The sequence below is a fragment of the Periplaneta americana genome, chromosome 1 (assembly GCF_040183065.1).
Source record: "Periplaneta americana isolate PAMFEO1 chromosome 1, P.americana_PAMFEO1_priV1, whole genome shotgun sequence".
NCBI classification, from domain to species: domain Eukaryota; kingdom Metazoa; phylum Arthropoda; class Insecta; order Blattodea; family Blattidae; genus Periplaneta; species Periplaneta americana.
Window position 1 is genome coordinate 140,158,440 of NC_091117.1, and position 22,444 is coordinate 140,180,883.

The 22,444-nt window shown below is 34.3% G+C and overlaps 1 protein-coding gene and 7 non-coding genes across 26 annotated transcripts in view; 4 read left to right on the top strand and 4 right to left on the bottom strand.

The window, feature by feature from the left end:
* The window catches only part of LOC138701480 (bromodomain adjacent to zinc finger domain protein 2B-like), a 1,224,400-nt gene that overhangs the window by 138,235 nt on the left and 1,063,721 nt on the right, over positions 1–22,444 (bottom strand). For 16 of the 19 annotated variants that reach the window (XM_069828464.1, XM_069828535.1, XM_069828528.1 and 13 more), the window contains 6 exons: positions 21,136–21,156; positions 16,660–16,876; positions 12,685–13,042; positions 8,115–8,269; positions 7,429–7,663; positions 5,824–5,972 (listed from right to left, as the gene is read on the bottom strand). In XM_069828464.1, the coding sequence (XP_069684565.1) occupies positions 5,824–5,972; positions 7,429–7,663; positions 8,115–8,269; positions 12,685–13,042; positions 16,660–16,876; positions 21,136–21,156 (1,135 nt within the window). The remainder of the gene's footprint in view (positions 1–5,823; positions 5,973–7,428; positions 7,664–8,114; positions 8,270–12,684; positions 13,043–16,659; positions 16,877–21,135; positions 21,157–22,444) is intronic. The other 3 variants (XM_069828482.1, XM_069828436.1, XM_069828446.1) reach the window with 3 other exon arrangements.
* Positions 17,902–17,973, bottom strand: TRNAD-GUC (transfer RNA aspartic acid (anticodon GUC)). Its single transcript has one exon. It is a non-coding gene; the product is annotated as a tRNA-Asp (tRNA).
* Positions 18,187–18,258, bottom strand: TRNAD-GUC (transfer RNA aspartic acid (anticodon GUC)). The gene has a single exon. It is a non-coding gene; the product is annotated as a tRNA-Asp (tRNA).
* TRNAD-GUC (transfer RNA aspartic acid (anticodon GUC)) lies at positions 18,472–18,543 on the bottom strand. The gene has a single exon. It is a non-coding gene; the product is annotated as a tRNA-Asp (tRNA).
* TRNAD-GUC (transfer RNA aspartic acid (anticodon GUC)) lies at positions 19,038–19,109 on the top strand. Its single transcript has one exon. It is a non-coding gene; the product is annotated as a tRNA-Asp (tRNA).
* TRNAD-GUC (transfer RNA aspartic acid (anticodon GUC)) lies at positions 19,323–19,394 on the top strand. Its single transcript has one exon. It is a non-coding gene; the product is annotated as a tRNA-Asp (tRNA).
* Positions 19,608–19,679, top strand: TRNAD-GUC (transfer RNA aspartic acid (anticodon GUC)). The gene has a single exon. It is a non-coding gene; the product is annotated as a tRNA-Asp (tRNA).
* TRNAD-GUC (transfer RNA aspartic acid (anticodon GUC)) lies at positions 19,893–19,964 on the top strand. Its single transcript has one exon. It is a non-coding gene; the product is annotated as a tRNA-Asp (tRNA).

Below are 22,444 nucleotides of genomic sequence, written 5' to 3' on the forward strand. Positions count from 1 at the left end.
TCTCTTGGATATGGAACAACAAGTTTTGATGGTGAAATCATTGCAATAAGTGAATGTCTCAGGAACCTTCTATGCCACATCAATAAAGTTAGGAATGCAGTTATATTGTCAGACTCCAAAGCAGCTATTCTATCAATCGTCTCTAAACACACACCTTCATCTCAAACAGCAGAAATAACTAAAATGCTCTCTCAATTAATATCACTCAATAAAAGAATTGTATTCCAATGGATACCATCCCATTGTGGAATCCTGGGAAACGAGAATGCGGATGCTTTAGCAAAGAAGGGCAGCACTGCTACTTACAGACCTGTTACTAAATCTACGTATTACTCTGTGAAAAGATTTATTAAATCTACATACTTAGACTTCAACAAACAAAATTTGATAACTCAATCCCAAGGGAAAAAAATGGAACTCTCTGCATCAAAATCCACAGTTAATTCCCGATTTACCACGAAAATCGTCTGTAGCTGCATTTAGATTGGCAACAGGCCATGATTGTTTGGACAAACACCTGCATAGAATTGGAATATATCAGTCCCCTAACTGCCCATTGTGCAACTCAAACCAAGAAATGGATTCGGAACACCTCAAAATCTGTGCTTCAGTGGCTGGCCATGATAATATCTTTGAAAAATATTGGAGTGCAAGAGGTCAAATGACTTTATTGTCAAATGCCTGGCATTAGAAAACAACAACAACAACAACATAAAGTCTAAACCAGGGCTGGGCATCAGGAGCGGATCCAGACTCTACACGGGGATGCTTAATATACATCCGTCAATGAGTCAACGCTGCGCGGTGATCGGCGGGGAAGAAAGGGGATGAAGAGAAATCATGTGGCTGCCCGTGAGAGAGTAGAATCCGCTCTTGCTGCCCAGCCCTGGTCTAAACAAAAGAAGAGAGAGACAGCTCTAGAATAGTGATTGGTTTCTATTCTAATACCTGACCCCCTTTTGGATCTAATTCCAATACAAACGAAAAGGGTGAAAAAGTAATTTGGAATGAATTTAAGAAAATTATAGTTGAAAAGAAAACACCTTATTTTACTTCAATACAAAATCAGTTTTCAGAATAATGAGTGACATTTGCTCGCAACATTCACTAACTGTTCACCCATAATAACATATATTGGTGGTTTTGCTTTATAATTTAGCAGTTATTAAGTCACATAATAAACAGTTACATTTTTTTTTTACACAGTATGTATATTATATATTCAACAGTGGTTGGGTAGCTCAGTTGGAAGAGTAACTAGCTGCAGGCTAGAAGGTACTGCTGGATTCAATCCACCCATACTGTTGTTGTGGCAATGGGATTTTTCTCATTACCAAAACTTTCAGAAAGGCCCTGAATTCCACTCAGCCTCTTGCCAAATTGAGTATGGCTCTTTCCTGAGGATATAATGCGGTCAGAGTATGGTGCCAACCACACCACCACATTCTAGTGCCGAGGTCATGAAAGCTATAGGGCTTTACCTTCATTCCCCCTTGCGCCTTAAAGATAGATTTCTTGAGAAAATCTTCTCAAATACCATGTTTTCCACCATAAATTCCAATTTATTATGACAGAATCATAAATAATGTTTCTATTGTAAAAGGCTGGTGTTCTAGCAGTTAATTTAATGTACTATTTTTTATGAATATAAAATTCAAGGCTATAATTAATTTTTAGTTTCAAAATATTCATTCATTCACAGCCATTTTTTTTTTTCAGTATTATTCCTCACCCAATTTATCTTGTCCGTCCATTAACGAATATAATTGCAATTCTTAAAACAATTCATTGGTCTAACTCTTGCAGTCGTGGTAGAGGAAGATAATAATGAACGAGAAAAAGAAAAATTGTAAATATTATGTTTTCAAAAACAATACTTTAAAGAATATGCGTCAAAATGGATTGAAATTGTTGTTTCGTAATACTCTTGGCTTTGGATATCCTCCATTTGTTGTCTTGCATCCTAATAGTAATTTTCTAGCTGAGAACCTTCAACAGCATCAATCTTCGTGATGCTTGACACTTGAAAGATGGAATAAGGCCAATGAATTTATTCCTCAAAATTTCACTAGACTGCTTATTTTCACGTTTGGATCTGAAATGTTCTTCTAATTTTACTTTAATTGTTCTTTGAATTTTTAATTTTGCTGTTTCAAATCATATTGCAGAGCTTTTTTTTTTTCATTTTATTATTATTATTATTATTATTATTATTATTATTATTATTATTATTATTGTTATTATTATTATCATTATTATTATTATTATTATATATATTTTTTTTTCTGCAAATTATTAGTATAATTTTGGCGAAAAATTCAGCATGTTCATAGCCAGTTATGCAACATTATCATAGAATACATTAGAAGAAAATTGTTCTTCCTAGATTTTGTAGGCGTTTTACAGAATTAATTATTTAATTTATTCTCCAGTATTGATGTGAAGTTTTTGCTACTGCTTCAATGATTGCTTTTGAATCACACAATACATGTAATAGGCCTACTGCTTTATTGAAAGATTTGGTACGAGTAAAAGGCTGTTTTACTAATATGTTTATGACCTTTAATTCTCCTTCAAAGTGTATTTTGCCTGGTCCTAGGTTTAGATAAAATGAGAATAATTTACTATATGAGTAAATTCCTGTTCTTTATTCAGTCTTTAGTCGTTTATTGTTTAGACAGCTAATTTAATACCGTAGTTATTTTGACTGTATGTTGTTTCTTGTTACAATAATATTTCATCAGAAGTAATCACCAGACATCGGATTCTAGGGCAAATGCCTATTTTGTTTCTTTAGGAGAAAAGTAAAAATAATTATTAATATTTGTGTTTCATGGAAATTGAAAGGTATTCAAAGAGTTTTATAGTGCCCTAAAATGCCCTGAAACGGTTATTAGAGCCTAATTTGTTAATATTCGCCTAAAAATGCCTAACTCACTGTAAAGTTTCGCATTTTACTCTTACTTTTTATAATTTATACATGCATTCACTGCGAAATTTAAGGCATTTAAAAAGTGGAAAGTTTGCTTCACACCGGCCATGAAACCATTGATAAAGGAAACAAAGTGTTTTGAATCTCACGACACTCGCAATAGATTTCACCAAATTTAACATGTTTGGAGGCATAAATGCCGACAAAGAACCAACCTTAGTTTTGAAGCAGGCAACAATCACAACATGTGCTGCTACCGATTCAGAGATATACTATACTATAAAAATGACTGTTTTCGGTCTGAAACCGATTAGCTGTACTGCCCTTCAGAGTGTCATAAAATCACAATTTTTGGAGAAAGAGTGTTTTTGAAATATTTATGAAAAGTCGTAAAACTGCGAATTAGTAGAGTAAACCGTTACAAAATATTTAAAAGAATGGCCCTCCTAGTGTTAACACTACCAGGAAATGCAACAATAAGTGGAAATTTGTATTTTTGTCCAATTGAATCTCAATAACAACGGTTCATTTGAATGCTCGTTAACAGTTGCTCTTTCCCTCACCTTATTTGTGTTGAGAAGTTTTGAGCGGTAGGATGTTTTCCTATGAAGTTTAACGCGATAATGCCGAAAAATATAAGTGCAAAATCTACATTGATCCGGCAATGGCTAACAGAATATTCAGAATTCACTTATGATGGACAAATAATATTCTGCAAGATTTGTAGCAAACAGGTATGTAACAATAGTTGAAATATATAAATTCTATTAATTTTAATGAGTAGGCCTATAATATTTATACATTGACTGAGCTATCCTGAGGTATAATTCTTTTTAAGACCACTACACTTTAACCTTTTAAATTCCGATAGTTAAAGTATTTGCAGGTCATTAAAATTTTGATTGTTCGAACCCACTAACTTTGTGATAGAAATACGGCAATACAACAATTAGGATTTTATTTTAATTCAGTTTACTTTACATTTTTAGATTTCGCAAGAAAAGAAGTGCCACCTAAAGCAGCATGTGCAAGGAGCGGCTCATAAGGCTAAAGCTCAGCAGAAAAATCAACTGCAACAAACTTTACTAACACAGCCTACTTCATCCAATCCCAGCAGCAATTTCTATGCTGATTTAACCAGAGCGTTTGTTGCTGCTAACATTCCCTGGAATGCAATTGAAAATCCGGTTTTAAGACAGTTTTTACAAAAATACTGCAAACAAAATATCCCATCTGAGTCGACCCTAAGAAAAAATTACTTAGACAGAATATACAATGAAACTTTAGCTTCCATTCGGGAGGATATAGGTGATTCTTACATATGGGTCTCTGTGGATGAAACCTCAGATCCTATGAATAGGTATATAGAAAATATGGTAGTAGGAAAACTTAGTCCTGATGGACCTTCGATTCCACACCTCGTATGTGTTAAGGAACTTTCGAAAGTGAATAGCCAAGCCATTGCTTATTTTGTAAATAAAGGCCTACAGTCTTTATACTCAGGTAATATAGACGATTCTAAAGTTCTGTTGTTTTGTACTGATGCTGCCTCATACATGGTTGCTGCAGCTCCACTTCTTAAAACATTTTATCCTAACCTCACGCATGTAACCTGTCTAGCACATGGCCTTCACAGGGTTTCTGAAACATTCCGGAATGAATTTCCTCTTGTCAATTCGTTTATTTCTAACACAAAAAAATGTTTTTGTAAAGCCCCATCCAGGATTTCAATAATCAGAGAGAACTTTCCAGATATCCCACTCCCACCTCAGCCGGTTGTTACATGATGGGGAACCTGGATTCAGTCAATGGTGTATTATTCTAAGTATTTTAAAGAAGTGGTCACAGTTATTGATAAATTACCTGAAACTGATAGTGCAGCATGTGTGAAAGCAGTGAAAGATTGTCTGAATGACTCACGAGTGAAAAACAATATCGCCTACATAACATCAAACTTTTCTTTCATACCTGCAAGCATTGAACAATTAGAACGTGAAAAACAATCTCTTTGTAGCCAAATAGCAATAGTAAAGGAAGCTCAAGTGAACATACATTCTGCTTTGGGCGAAACTGGGAAAAAAGTTAAAAATAAGTGGGACAACGTATTAAATAAGAATGTAGGATTTTCATTGTTGGAAAAAGTATCAAGAGTGATATCGGGGGAAAGTGTAAATGTTCCAATAAGTATTGATGTTTCTATTGTACCTAATTTAAAATTTCCGCCTCTCACATCAGTTTCGGTTGAAAGAAGTTTTTCTGCTTTCAAAATGATTCTCAGTGACAAAAGGCAAAGGTTAACTGTGGAGAATTTAGAAAAAATTCTGGTGGTGTACTGTGCATATAATTATAATAAAGTCTGAGCATGGAACTGAATTTCAATAACTTAAAATGAGTAATCTTGATACCAATAATCATTATTTCATTAGTTTCAATATATTAAATTTGTGCAGCTCTGTTTATAAATATAATATAGTATTCTTTTTTAATGTTTAAACATACTTTTTTGTGCGTATTTTAGTGTATAACTAAAAATTTCAGTGAAAGAAATAAGTATGATACCTTGATGTGCCTAAAATGCCTATTTTCATTAAAATAGAGCCTAATTTTACAAATTCTGAGTTTATTTTAGGCGCCTAAAACTGCAATTTTTAGTGCCTAAAAATCCGATGTCTAGTAATCACATAAAAGTAAACCCAAAATCTACTTCTGAACACTATTCCGTGAAAGTCTACAAACAAATAAACAGTATGACATATTACAGTTTACTCCATTAATATTTCGAAATGGTTTCAAAGAAAATGTGAATTTAAACTATTCAAGTAACGATGTTTATTGTGTAAAATTGTTAATAACGAGAAAAAATAAAAATGGCAATAGAATCATATTCTTACCAGATGTCTCTTGTGTTTGTTAACTTCGCTTTTGCTGTCTTCTACAGGGGCATTTGGAGATGCTGGCTTGTCTTTCTCACCATCCTCGTTGGTACCAGCTGGACCCTCCTCTCCATCTCCTGGTTCACGCTCTATTGGCAAAATAGTCACTGCAATATATGTATGATCAATTTATCATGATCAGAACTTCTTGTGGATGAATTATATCATGTTTCAAATGGCGATACATAAACTGATACTACATATTTCCTGGTTCTGTGGTTTTAATAGGGGAATTCATATGTTTGTATGGAGTGAGGCGTAGAGAAGTCAGTTTAAGGAATAAGCTATAGACCAAGTCTGTGAATGGCTTACAGTAAATATTTAGACAACCAACTTCCTACCATTTGTAAAAAATCTGCCAGTGGAATCTATATATGTGGGCAAATGTTCGACAAGAAGTACTGGAAGAGAAACGAAGTTTTTCCAGATGAAGTTAACAACAGTAAATCATTAGCAGCCTGGATTCTGGCGATAATCATGAAGAGATATAAATTTCTGTTACACCATCAAAAGAATTCGAATACATTTGAAGAGTGCAGGGAAAGAATGAGCTTTGTCCACTTCAGTAAATTGTTCAGGAGAGCAATTTAAAATATGACTTTAGCATAGTCTTTTCTCGTATATGTGGAAATGTCTTCACACCAGATAGACTCAAACTTGATGCTTGCTTTAAAATTCATAATATAGCCAAAAAGTCTCATTATTCGACCATTCTGTTACACACTGCACTGCTGTTACGTCACATGTGCACTACAATTCTCACACTCTTATTCTAGTCATAGTCTTTCTCTTTTGCACAGAGTAACAACAGAAGATCACAGCACTGCTGTTTACGTTCCACATACTAAGTGGTCACTAGGTAATTTCAAGTATATTCTTAAATATTGGCTTCAAAGTTGATAACTGAAATAAACATAATACATAATACAACTGTCCAAATTATGAAAAGAATTATTTCATTAGTGCAGTGAATTATAGTGGACTTCATGTTGTCAGCAAACAGCGGGATACATTAAGAAGATTGATTAATTCACTGATAGACAGTAATATAAATTACCTCAGAACAGGTATTTTTCATATGTCCCTGTTACTTTAAACCAAATTCCCTGTCACAACAGAGCTGAGTGAAATTCCAATTTGAAATTTTATAAAAACACACAACAGAGCCGAGTAAAATTCCAATTTGAAATTTTATAAAAACAATCTTAAAATATGAAGGTGAGAAACATGATTTTTATGTCAAGTTACAGATTTTATTGATTTAATTTCCAAATTTTTTAGTAGTCTACCTGACGCTGAAATTTTACCATCCTCAAAAGTATATAAAATGAAGACTTATAAAAAGCTTCACAAAATTGTTTCTATTCTACTGACATATATGAATTCTAGAATGAAAAAAATTAGACTCATGTATGGTCATGCATGCCAAGTACAATGACTTTTCGGAAGCTTAAAACATTTTAAAATATGAAACTTTAAGAGACAAAAAAATTCAAATTCGAGATTCATAGTCAAGTTTTATGCCTCATTATACCAAAAGAAATAAAAATTATAAGACTTTACCTTTGTTAGTTGGTGGCAGTTGCTGCGTCGTGGGTTGTGACGGTGACAGGGAATGAACTGACTGCTGTGCTGTAAGAATGTTGGACTTGAGAAGAGAGACTTGGTGGTTGAGAGGTGACACTTCTAGCCCTGCTGAAGGCTTGATCCCGAGTGCTCGACTCTGTGCCAACAAGGAAGCTACTGTATTCTTCTTAGGTTTCGATGTGCCTCGACCAAGATTTCGAGGCCGGCTCTCCTGTTGTGTAAAGCCAGTGATTCAGTTTGAAAAGTTTGCGACTTCCGAGTAGTTCATCCATGCATTGAAACAGTATAGTTCACACTATAATTTCAATGTATTTTCTTCTACATATTTCGATATTTTCTACATAAAATACAGTACTCTTCATAATATAACAAATCAAATAATTTTCTTTATAATGTATCTCATTTTATAATTATGTGTACTATACTGGTTGATTGCTAAAATTCCCGATGTCGTTCTCGATATTCTAGTGGTTAGAACACCTGTCATTTCACAGGAATTTCTTCTGTTAATTTTCCAGGCAAAGTACGATAATTATACCCCCCTCCCCCACCTTTCGATGCTACATTGAGGTCTCGAACAATTACTGCATAGTTTCACTATTATATTTAAATATTAATTCTTATAGACTAAAAATAACATTTCTAGTATATGACATACGTACCTTTATTTGGGAATCATTTTCTTCACTTCCACTAGATGGTCTAGGAGAATCTGCAGCAGCAAATAACTGAGCTAATGATGGACTTGGAGAGGCTGGAATAACAGGAGAGGGACTCTGTATCACTCTCCTTGGTTTTGGACCAGGTTTTCTTCGAGCTGAAACAACCAAGTCAGTGTGACTTCTTACAAGTGAAGAAGCAACTATAAGATTTAAAAAATGTCAACACTCGTCAGTTATCGAGACTGACAAAAAAATTCACTTAATTAAATGAAATTCTCTCTTTCGTAACTAACATTACACAAACCACTTTGTCACCACAAGAAATATTAAAAAAGTTAATGTTATGAAGACGACCATTTTTCCTCAAATCACACTTTACACTTTTTATAAAAATTTAGTTCATCATGCTGCGATTTACTATACGAATGACCATAGTTTAATTTCTTAAATAGTTTGTTATTCAAAAGAAGTAAGCTACATAAATGAAGCCATTTAATATGCACCCATAAGAAGATGAACTTTTGTTCCTAAAATTTAACACGAACCAATAAACTCATGCCAATTGAAAGAAAATTGACTTCATTTATGTATACATCATAGACATTCTATAAGTAGATATCTGAAATTTATTTTCACAAATTTAGATGATAAAATAACTGTATTTATATCATAATCATTCCTAATATCGCTTTACATTATTTACAAAAATTGACATCTAAAACTTGTATAGTCTATTTTAAAAGTATATTTGTATAGCTTATATTAAAAGTATGTCTGTAATTTCTTTCGAGGTTTAAAACAAATTTCTTCTTTTTCATTCTAAATCTTTTAATATCTTGCTTTAAAATTCACCACTAATGTGACAGATGTTCTTGCAGTAGGGCAGTGACAAATGTTCTTGCAATAGGACAGTAACTTTACTGTCTTAACAACATTGGATTGTCATCATTGCCAATGGGCTCACAGCTTTAAAGACATTCACATTTAAAAGGAGAAAGAATTCTTCATGTGACAATTAATGTCTCTTAGCCAAACGTTTTTCTATTGATACTAAATCATCCACTCCATGTGTCATTTTATTAGACATTATACAAAAAAAAAAAAATCATGAAAAAACTGGCCTTATGTTTCTTGAAGTTGAGCACCACTGTGCTTTTTATTTCAAATGAAGATCCATTCACACTTTACTAAACATTATTCTACAGTACTTAAAGTCTATCATTTCCAGGTAAATTTACTTTTAGTTACAGAGTATGAACAAAATGCATCTGATAGTTTAGCAGAAATCGCTGTACACAGACAGACCGTTACTATCTCCAAAACCAATTTTTCGTATTAGGGATGTTAAAAATGTATACTTCCGCAAAAAACAGAAATCTATTTTTGTAGCATCACAATACTTTAATCTTTACACTGTCTACTCTATAATAAGAAAGTAAAAAGTATTCTGATGATGCTGTAACTAATACTGAGAAATCAACAGATGATTTTGTCAAGGTAGTGTTCGTTGTGTCTTATCTGTCTATTCTTAACATCATCATCATCATCATCATCATCATCATCATCATCATCATCATCATCATCATCATCATCATCATCATCATCATCATGTCTCAGTCCACATTTTTTGGACGACCTAAAGATCTCTTTCCTTGGAGACGGTATTGAAGCATAGCTTTTGAAAGTCTATTTCAATTCATCTATTCTTAACAATTTCTCCTAAATTACTGCAAGTATTTCGCTTTTATATATATCTTCAGAATAATTAATATGCAACACTCGTAGGATAGATATGATTGCTTACCAGAACCATCAGAGAGGTTTTATAATTGACCCTACAGTTCGTTTCTAGACTTGCAAAAGCCAACCGCAAGATGTCCATAAGGAAAAACAATTCATTTATGAACCAACAATCCCTATTATCAAGAGAAATATCAATTACAACAGACAGAAGTAATAGGCTTGATGGTCAGAGCAAGAGGATCCATCCCGAAGCATTTTTGCAAGGCTTTTCATTTGCCATCATCTATAATTACCAATGTTTGTTTACTTGCGTTAAAAGGTTTGATTGCCTTGTTAAGAAATCACCTCACATAAGACATTGCACTATAATTTATTTTTTTCTCTTTCGTGCATTGGTTTTATATTCGTAACAAATTATCAATGTAATATGTACTACTCAAAATTTTGTTTTTTAAATGGTATACTTTGTCTTCTAGGCAATCCTGTTTAGGGAAAGTGTTTGAAAATAAAAAATATTCAGTTAGATAGATGTTCACAACTTCTACTCGAATAATAATGACACTTTATGAAACCATTATAACATCACTGTTATAAAATAGTGTATTACTCTTTCAGGTTCTTCCACATATCATAGATGCAGAAACATCCAATAATTTGGAGCTATGTACCAGCTCCATCATCAAAGAAGGCAGAGAGAGAAGAATTTAAGTGAACATGGAGAATTGCTCTCAGTAATATATCCAACAGATAGATTTCCTTCTTCCTGTCTTCCATGATAATGTAAATGATATATACAGTAGCTCTGAAACATTATATTTTTCTGAATTTATGACATAGTGAAAAAAAAAATCACATCACATTGAATATTGTGAAAGTCTCAAATCATAGCTATAAAATAGAATTTGGTCCCCTAACTGTCCAATGTGCAACTCAAACCAAGAAATGGATTCGGAACACCTCAAAATCTGTGCTCCAGTGGCTGACCATGACAACATCTTTAAAAAATATTGGAGTGCAAGAGGTCAAATGACTTTATTGTCAAATGCCTAGCATTAGAAAACTATAACATTTTACTTTAGTTTTGGAAACTTCTATGTAGATCATCTGTTTTAACAAATTCTTAGTTTTGAGCGAACTTTGTTTTTATGAAAATTAGAGATGCCGTGGTTGAAAAGTCTCAATTCAATATGAAAATTAATCTAAAATCAGACATTTAATGGTTATAGAATTTATTTAAACACTTATGTGCAGTTTAATAATTTTGAACAATTATAAAAAGTGTTGTTGTTTATAAAAAGTTATATAATTTATGAGAAAAAGGCACAATTTTCTGAGTCTGTCTTCAGAGATATGTGTCTAATGATTTTGGAAAATTTGCCAAATTGCTTTACATTGAAAGTCTTCAAGAGAACATGGAACCAATAAGTATTTTCGAGTATTTATTCAAAGAAAGTTGCATATGTTTAGGTTTTTTTTATTTCATGTACTGTACTACCATACATAAGTAAAATTCTGTTATGTATGGAATATGAAGAGTTCTTATAATTGTAATCCATTTAAAATTTTATTTTGTTTCAATATGTGTAATTTTGTTCATTATAAACTGTAGGCCAATAGTCACTTTGCACTTTTAATACATGCAGTAGCTTACTACTGTTGTTTCTAGACTCTTTTCATTTCCGACCCAATTATCCAGATTCCTGCATATCCGGATCATACTACCCTCTATTAGTCCGGATAATTGGAGTTCTACTGTATATACAAAATCTATACGAAACGAATGTCCAAAGCAACAAACATGTAATATTTACAGTATATTGTAAAATGTGCAATATATAAGAAAGAAAGTAGAATCTAATTGCTAGAGCCCGGATGTTTAGGCATTTATTTTGATTAAAATAGGCAGGCATATAGGCACTAAAAATAGTAAAAAATAGGCAGTGAAATAGGCATTTATTATTCATGGAAACAGACAAAAAATAGACAGATACCGTACTTAATAAACTATCCCATACAGTACTCACTTTCCTTTGTTACATGTCACAACAAGATGCTCTTTTTAAGTTGTCAACTGTCATAGTGAGCCGCCTGTCAGAGAGAATGTTTTTCATGGTGGAAAAAGACCTTTCTACTTCTACTGAAGTGATTGAAGCAAACTTAAAACAACTTATTTCAGAAGGACTGTCTCTACTTTCTTTCAGAGATCGGGAAAAACGGACTGTGTATTGTCTCAAAAAAAGGGGTGTGAGGAGGATTAGAGACTTCAAAGTACGCGTGACTTGTGCATGCAAGTGACAACAGTAACTGGACCTGAAGACTTGTTTTTAATACTTCCCTCATCCCCTTTCTTCTGCTGGTAAACCCCTGAGCACTGAGGGTTATAATGTTCAAAGATCTTTATTAAGTGTTATAAAAGATGGAATCGGCAGGGGAGAAAAGTTTACGACTTCTTGGAAACATATGTATTGCTGGAGAGTAAGATTCTCAGCAAATATTTGTGTGAGGTGAATATATATTTTTAATTTGTACAACTGTTCTTTTTTTTGTTTTTTGATATAATTTAAGTGTGGTTTATTTTAAACGCATTAAACATATAGAAAATGTACAATAACGACATAAAAAGACTAAAAAAGGCATTTAACCTTAAAATAGGCAATGGGAACTAAAAAAGGCAAAATAAAAATTGCGCCTATCGTCCCCAAATGTGTGGAAACGTGTTTATCTCTAATAGGTCTTTCATACATACACTCAGTTTAAAAAAGGCATTTTGCCTAACATCAAGGTTCTATTAATTGCATTGCTTAGTTAATGGGAAGTTAGAACTTACAAGTCCTTTCTGACATGGACGTAACAGATGGTGTCATTCCTGGCGTACCAAGAGAAGCAGAAAGAGATGACAGCGATGACAGAGAGGATTGATGTGCATTGTTGCTGCCAGTGCTCGTGTTGCTAATGGCAGTGGGAGTGTTGCTCGTGGACGAAGGTTGCTGAGGTTTTAGAGAGAGGTTAAGAGGTGCCTCACTTTCAGGTGTTGAGGTGGTAAATCCTCCTCCGCTCCCAAATGAAGGTATATTGAGTGGGATTGTACCATTACTACTGTGCGCTGGCAACTTGATCACTTCCACTCTGTCTCTGTCACGGTCCACTGAACCAGAAACTGGACTATCACGGAAATCTGGAGGCTCCTGAATATGAAAAAGAAAATGTTTTCTCAGGTAGATTCACATCATTTCCTATGATTTCATGAATATTTCATTTGTATTACAGTTACAGTGTTCTCATTTTATGAGGAAACTAGATTACAGTGGAACCCCGGCATATACTTTTTCAATCGATTACTTAATACACAAGCAACAGTCACACACACGCTCTGGTACAACTCAGAAGCAACTAACTGCTGGGATGTTTGTAGAACTGGCTTCCCATCCTGTAGTTGAGAGAGCAGGAAATCAGTCAGCGACAGAATGATGCTAAGTTACTCGTAAAATGAGAGCACTGTACAATATGCACTTATGAGCTGGAAACATAAATTATGCGAAAAATCCAATCTATGCTGTATGTTCTACTTATCTCGTGATTAGTGTGTGCTAACATCATTAAAGCAAGTAGTTATTATTAGTGAGAAACCAAGTGATAGAAAGAATTTGTGTACACTTATACAATGTAGGCTCCACTGTGTGGAGATGACTAGGGTGACCAACTCCTGATCACAAAAATACGGAGGACTTGGCTACGATAAATTTAGCGCACTTTTTTGGGGTGTGAGCCAGGATTCATTAATGGAATGGTTCATACTAATAATATAAAACTATATATTTAATTATAACACAAATATTAGTCAGGCGACACAATATTGAATACAGTAATATTTTTAAAAATGCATGTTTCTTAGTTTTAACTTATTTGTATTTGTCAACAGGATGCCGCAGAACATTTAAATTTATTTATTTATTTTTTTATCTTTCCATTGAAGCTGAAAATAACTCTTTACAATCATACATGAATACTGTTACACCAAACATTACAAGATCACTGATTCTGTACTGATTCGTACCTACTAAACTATCGATATTAATATTAGTTTATAACCAAATATATTTAGTGGTTATTATTATTGTTATTAGATTGTCATTAAAAATTGTTGATCATGATTAATAAATAAAAATACGCGAGGATTAAGATATCAGTACGGGAGCCGGCAAGATCTAAAAAACAAGCTCAAATACAGGAGTTCCCGGAAAATGCAGGAGAGTTGGTCACCCTAATGATGACAAAAAATGTCATAAAAAGTATGTGAACCTCACAATACCTATTAAATTTATCATTACAAATAGTGGCAAAAAGTTCCTTCATATGAAGTAAAACTATCAGTTGTGGTGTGCAATTGAAGACCTGAGAATGATAAGTGGATAAAGACCAAGACGGTAATTTTGAGATAATTGAGAAAAATATTTTCATCACTTTTTTTTCAACATTCAATAAATGTTTTAATAGTCATTGAAAAGTTCCGGACATCTTTTAAAATATTACACCATTAAAATAAATATTAATTGAATCTCCAATGAACAATTAATAAAAAATGACGATGGAGTTATCCAGTTCTCACTCTCAATCAAAATTCTGAATTTCTTTCAATACAAAGTGACAAAAATGTGAACTTGTGTCCATTGTCATAAACTGGACTGCCGAGTGTGCGGGAGATGATTTGCCGCGTGCTGCATGGTCTTCGTGCCAGGCACATGCTGCCTGGTCAACCTACATTATGTAAGCAAACAATCTGTATATCTGTAAAATAACAATAGGTACTGAAAATAATTTTGTTACAGATTTTAAAACCTTTTGAAAATGTAACATGTGAGATTATTCAGTTATGTTTATTGATTTTATACCCAGTATTTACCTACTATTGGTCAGTCCAGTTGTATTATGATGTTTTTGCTGCGTATTTCTAGCTCCTACATCGTTATATGAATGGTACATTCAAATGAAAAATGCACCAGTAGTGACTGATGTTGAATCTGGTAACTATGTTTGACGTAGCCTAATAATTTTATATAATGAAATATTTGCATAAGTTATTACGTCATTTATTATATTATCTTTTCGACTATGATATTTAGCAAAGTTAAATTCAATTGTATTAAGTGAATAATTTTTAATGTTTCATCAATGTTTCTACGTTCGTAATTATTGTCGACTAAATGTTTCGCAAATTGTTATTTATTTATATTGTGTTTTACATCTGCTTTATGTTCATTATACATTGTTCTGAAATTTCGCTTAGTTTGCCCTATTCTACTTTATGGTATTGTAACGTGTAAATTCCACCACTGTTGTATTTATCATTTGTTTGGATTTTTTACTAATTACATTCTTTAGTTTGTTATTGGTTTTATGTACAATAAAATAAAATAAATAATAAAATTTAAATCATAACTTTTCTGATAAACAAAATGACTACCATATTAAAATACTGTATGAAAAACATTGTTCCATATTTTAAAACTTCAAAGTTTTAAATTTTCCTCCGATAGCTTTGTTGTTTAGTCAAGTGTCCGAAGACAGGTCTGAACCTCAAAAGTGTATCAACAAGGCACCACTTATGAGGTAAATAAGCCAGGAGATAATGGGGTAGGGTGGCCAGTTTCTTTCCCCCTCCATTGCATATATTGCCGACTAACTACATATTACACTAATCAGACTTCAGATGTGTACAAACAATTATTGTTGTTCCTCTGACACATATCGTCAAGTGAGATGTACTGCCCGATAATAGATGTACATATAGCCAGGACTTCAATTAGAGGATCCAATAGCTTTATGGATACTATTTCACAGTCTTTAATTTTCACATGCCAATATTATGTATTTTAATTACATCTGAACTTGGTCCATAAATTTCCAGGAGAAAAGTAAAAATCTGCTGATATAACCTAACTACTGGACCAATGATCACATGTTGTCTAAAATGTTTTCTTTTGATCCATTCTAATATAAGGTTATATTTTGTTTACATTCAGAGAAAATAATTTAACTGTGCTTTTTGAAATAATTAGATGTATTCAATTTCGACTCTTAAAGACAAAGAATTCGATTATTACTGTGAAAACATTGTTTTATATTTTTAAAACTTTAAGTTTTAATTTTTTTCCAGCAGCTTTACAGATTACCATTTAAGTCTCCAATCTGAATTTGGCCCATAAATTTCCAGGAGAAAGGTAAAAATTGGCTAAATGTGAATACTCAAGTCAAATATGTATCTGGTATCCTAAGAGTTATTAGTTGGTCATTTCATTATAGTAGAATGATTCTGTCTCGGATGTATGGTGTAATTTCACAGATACACAATATGATGTATAGTATGGCCTGCCAATGTGGTGTACAAATTGAAAATGGATCACAGTCTTGCTATCTATCTGCAATATGTGGAACCTGAAATATGCAAATGAAGTGGGCGCATACACACACCACACACAAATTTGCAAGTCAGTAGTACCACTACCACCATCACCACCACCATCACAACCACATCAACCACCACCACAACCACCACCTTCATTTATCAGAATACAGTTTTATAACGCGTGTGCATGTGTATGCACTTACATGCCCTGTAAATGCTTTGTATGTTACGACGAGACACTTTAAGTGAATACAAATAAGGAAAAAAATTAATATGTATAACACAATCTATTAAATTCGAGAAATTCTCTAAAGTTCATGTACGAACATCTGGACTGCTGTTTAAAAAATGTTTTGCGCCAGATATGATGAAAACAAGATACTAAAGTAAATGACTTACTCGACTACGAGGAAGTCGCCTTCCTCCCCTTTCGATGAGCAAGCCAGTAGACGAATGCGTAGGCATTACACTTACAGACGGAGGATCAAGAGAGATAGTTTTCTTGCGACCTCTGTTGGTTGTGCCTGGAATCTTAGGCCCAACAATGGACGATGTGTACTTGATTATTTCAGTATCAGGAGGAAGACGCACCCCACCCAGAATACTTGCAGGATCACTGAAATAAATAACATATAGAAAATATTAACACTTCTTCATTTTATAAACTTGGTACGGTACAGAAATGTAGGCTAGAAGTTATCATCCACATTTTAACGAAAAATTATTAAAAATGAAATTTAAAATCCAACGAAATGTCAACAAGTGGTTACAAAAAATCGTTAGCGTCATACAACTGTAATTATTCACAAATAGTGTCTAATCTTCATTCCATACAAGGGGACTCCGCATGTAAACAAATGCATGTGTCTGAATCCTATTTTATTGGCTACAGAACAAAGAACCTCTTTATGGAGCCTAGAAGGCTAGGTTAATTGGTTCCCAGTCTGAAAACAGAACCTGTTATACTTTTTTCAAGATTTAATAGGAAACGTGCTTTCTTTCTAGACATGGAAAGGAAATACCATATATTCCTATGAAGCAGTTGAAGAACTAATTACGAAGCCTTTGAAGAAAGAATGAAATCTGTTGGTAGGGCGAAGAGGAATCACTGTTGGAAATGAGGCATGATAAGATTACATGCAGTTGCATCACCACTCATAACATAACCCAAACACAGGAGATGGGAACATTGAAACCAATCAGTGATCAGCGTACGGAAGGACTTTGCTTATGTTGTTGATATGCAGAGTCAACTTGTATGGAATGAAAATTACGTGTATCATTTTCATCTTCTATGGAATTCCATTTCTTTAGAACTGAATTCTTAACATTTATCTAACTACTATAACTTCTTTCTTTAAACTTTTGCATTATGTAAAAGGATATTATTGCCTTACATTAATTTTTCAGAAATTTAATGAAAAGAAATATATATACATATATAATGTTTATCAGAAATTTAATTTATTAATTTTCCGAAATACTTCAAAGATTTCAATTTATAGCTACCAATCTTAAGTTGAAAAGTAACACAATATAAAAATAAGTAGCATATAATGTAGACATTAGTAAGAATATAACGATTAATTTTTAAAGCAATTAGTTCTTAAATAATTTCGAATAATTTCGAGGGAAAAATTGTTTCGGAGCCGGGTATCGAACCCGGGACCTTTGGTTTGACGTACCAACGCTCTACCACTGAGCTACTCGGGAACTCTAACCGACCCCGATCCAATTTTTCCCTCTATATCCACAGACCTCAAAGTGGGCTGACAACCGTCAAGCAACCAACTTCGAGTGCACACTAACTCTGTGTGACTTAAATTGTGGTTTTCTGTTAACGAACAGTGACGTGTATTATGCAAATCAAGATTTCAGGTATAACTCCCTGTAAAGTTAATTTGAATAATTTCGAGGGAAAAATTGTTTCGGAGCCGGGTATCGAACCCGGGACCTTTGGTTTGACGTACCAACGCTCTACCACTGAGCTACTCGGGAACTCTAACCGACCCCGATCCAATTTTTCCCTCTATATCCACAGACCTCAAAGTGGGCTGACAACCGTCAAGCAACCAACTTCGAGTGCACACTAACTCTGTGTGACTTAAATTGTGGTTTTCTGTTAACGAACAGTGACGTGTATTATGCAAATCAAGATTTCAGGTATAACTCCCTGTAAAGTTAATTTGAATAATTTCGAGGGAAAAATTGTTTCGGAGCCGGGTATCGAACCCGGGACCTTTGGTTTGACGTACCAACGCTCTACCACTGAGCTACTCGGGAACTCTAACCGACCCCGATCCAATTTTTCCCTCTATATCCACAGACCTCAAAGTGGGCTGACAACCGTCAAGCAACCAACTTCGAGTGCACACTAACTCTGTGTGACTTAAATTGTGGTTTTCTGTTAACGAACAGTGACGTGTATTATGCAAATCAAGATTTCAGGTATAACTCCCTGTAAAGTTAATTTGAATAATTTCGAGGGAAAAATTGTTTCGGAGCCGGGTATCGAACCCGGGACCTTTGGTTCAAGGTCCCGGGTTCGATACCCGGCTCCGAAACAATTTTTCCCTCGAAATTATTCAAATTAACTTTACAGGGAGTTATACCTGAAATCTTGATTTGCATAATACACGTCACTGTTCGTTAACAGAAAACCACAATTTAAGTCACACAGAGTTAGTGTGCACTCGAAGTTGGTTGCTTGACGGTTGTCAGCCCACTTTGAGGTCTGTGGATATAGAGGGAAAAATTGGATCGGGGTCGGTTAGAGTTCCCGAGTAGCTCAGTGGTAGAGCGTTGGTACGTCAAACCAAAGGTCCCGGGTTCGATACCCGGCTCCGAAACAATTTTTCCCTCGAAATTATTCAAATTAACTTTACAGGGAGTTATACCTGAAATCTTGATTTGCATAATACACGTCACTGTTCGTTAACAGAAAACCACAATTTAAGTCACACAGAGTTAGTGTGCACTCGAAGTTGGTTGCTTGACGGTTGTCAGCCCACTTTGAGGTCTGTGGATATAGAGGGAAAAATTGGATCGGGGTCGGTTAGAGTTCCCGAGTAGCTCAGTGGTAGAGCGTTGGTACGTCAAACCAAAGGTCCCGGGTTCGATACCCGGCTCCGAAACAATTTTTCCCTCGAAATTATTCAAATTAACTTTACAGGGAGTTATACCTGAAATCTTGATTTGCATAATACACGTCACTGTTCGTTAACAGAAAACCACAATTTAAGTCACACAGAGTTAGTGTGCACTCGAAGTTGGTTGCTTGACGGTTGTCAGCCCACTTTGAGGTCTGTGGATATAGAGGGAAAAATTGGATCGGGGTCGGTTAGAGTTCCCGAGTAGCTCAGTGGTAGAGCGTTGGTACGTCAAACCAAAGGTCCCGGGTTCGATACCCGGCTCCGAAACAATTTTTCCCTCGAAATTATTCAAATTAACTTTACAGGGAGTTATACCTGAAATCTTGATTTGCATAATACACGTCACTGTTCGTTAACAGAAAACCACAATTTAAGTCACACAGAGTTAGTGTGCACTCGAAGTTGGTTGCTTGACGGTTGTCAGCCCACTTTGAGGTCTGTGGATATAGAGGGAAAAATTGGATCGGGGTCGGTTAGAGTTCCCGAGTAGCTCAGTGGTAGAGCGTTGGTACGTCAAACCAAAGGTCCCGGGTTCGATACCCGGCTCCGAAACAATTTTTCCCTCGAAATTATTCAAATTAACTTTACAGGGAGTTATACCTGAAATCTTGATTTGCATAGTTCTTAAATACCTACATATTCATTCACAGCACAGGAGTAAACTTTCCAAAATGAAGAATGGCATCAAAGTAGAATAATACCTGATCATTTTCCAAAATTTTTCTGAAAGTACTTAATTGGAACTTTTTATAGGCTGTAAATAAATGATGTTTCTTAATTTAAGGAGTTGTAGAGGGTGATATGATATAGTAAACATTTTTTATTGAGGACCCCATGGTTGGAAATGAGAAATGGCGAATCCACAGTCCCATAATAGGATTATGACTTTATGAATCATGGTGGTGCTAATCATCGGCAATAAAAATGACAGAATTATTTAAATATGGGCAAGTTTATTACCTTGTTATTACTCATAGGGCATGACTGTTTGTCAAAACATTTGAACAAAATTGGAATTATATCTTCACCACTTTGTCCATTCTGCAGTCTTCAGTAAGAAATTGATCAGAATCATCTCCAGCGATATCCAGCCTTAGGACACCCTTTGGACAGCAAGAGAGTTAATGGCTTTATTGCCAAGAACTCAGCATTAGTTAACAAGAACTTTATTACCTTTTACATTCAAAACGAATGTTCGAAGTAATGACTGCCAACTTCATTGCAAAGTGTGCAACAATGTTTCGTCTTACTCTGGAAGATTTCACGCCCACCTGTGATGGTATCAAACACTGTGAAGATGTGTTCAGTAAGCTCGTCCAACGTTTCCACCAGTGTTTCACACACAAATACGATTCAGGAAATTAAATATTTCCAAGAGCTGTGAATCTGCCACTTCGCATTTTGGACCCTGGGTTCCTTAATGAAAAATGTTCATCCTACCAACCCTTACAACTCTTAAATATATGAAATTTCATTAATTTACTCGTTGCATATTTAACTAATATTATTCTTATGACCACTCGAAGTATAAATTCGATTAAAATTAACTAAATTTTGTACGAAATTCTTTAGTTTGGATGTAATAACTCTGGAAGAAAAAAATCTGTCATTCTTTAACTTGCCATTTACCTCTTAAAACGAATTTATGTAATGTAAAGCACTAAGACAATTTACTGTAAGACATAATACAAAATATCAGGCTACAAAATTTATTTCAACGTACCTTCCTTCTCTACTGGAAGCACTGAATGAAACAATAAAAGACAATAAATTTAAATTCACACAAGTTGCATCCCTTACAAAAAATATTTGCCAAAAGACATGATAAACATACTAAAAGAGATTTACTATGAATTTCATTATGAAAAAATGTTTATGCAAGTGATAGTTTATTTTATAATACAAACTGACGAAAATTTCAGAGTTAACAAATTAGTGAACACACAACTGTCTCTTTCAATTAATTACAAATAACTGGCGACTATTTACCTCGCATGTGAATATCTAGCCTATATGTATTAGTTTAATGGTTCGAAGCAAATTCTACATCACTGCTACCAGGACCTTCTAAATATTACCAGATCTGACACTAGCATCCAAGATGGCGGCCGGTTGAGGGTTTTTTCGTAGATTGCATTGAGTTGACAATCACAAAATTAGTTGCAGAAATTGGGGTTTGTTACAGATGTTCTCACACAATTCTCAGGAAGAAATTAAGAATGTTCCCATACAAAGCGACCGTAGTTCACTTAACTTCATGGTGAGACTCCAGTACTATAATTGTTTCAACAACACGTAGCAGAAGAGATCCTGAACTTGACCTTTTATACATATGTAGCTTGGTTTCGTCTCTCTGGGTATGTGAACAATAAAAATTTCTGGATACAGAGGACAGACAATCCACATGAATTTACTGAAACAGCCCTGCACTAAGTGGAATGTCATGATGAAGGATCAAAAGACTAATATTCTTCAATGAAACTCTACTATAGCATACAAAGAACAAATTTTGGTAAATAATTTTATAAGAGGTCCATGATGAAGAATTGCTAGAGGTATATTTCCAATAATATAGTGCTACTGCACATATTGCAGGTAGTGCAATAGACTGCTTGGAAGAATTTTATGACTCCAGGTTAATAGATAGGGTGACCAGACGTCCTCTTTTGTCCAGCCATGCCCTCCATTTTTGGCCTTTGTCCAGGGTCCGGGCGGATTTTTAAAAAATCAAGAAATGTCCTTTTCCTAACTCGTATGCCTGATGTTTTGAAATTATCTGATTTGACGCCTTTTTCGGGTAATTTACCTGTAGGTGGCAGCAACATTGACAGTATATACACTTTGCCAATGATCATAACTCTCTTTGCTCCTACTTGTTATTGTCGTTGCTTCCATATGTAGTTAACTGTAAAATCATTTTATATTAGTTGGCGACCTTGAGAATACCTTCCATCCAGATATATTAGATAGGTTGCACTTTACTGTACTGATCAGATCACAGTGCTAAAATTTAATATAATTATTTTTGAGGT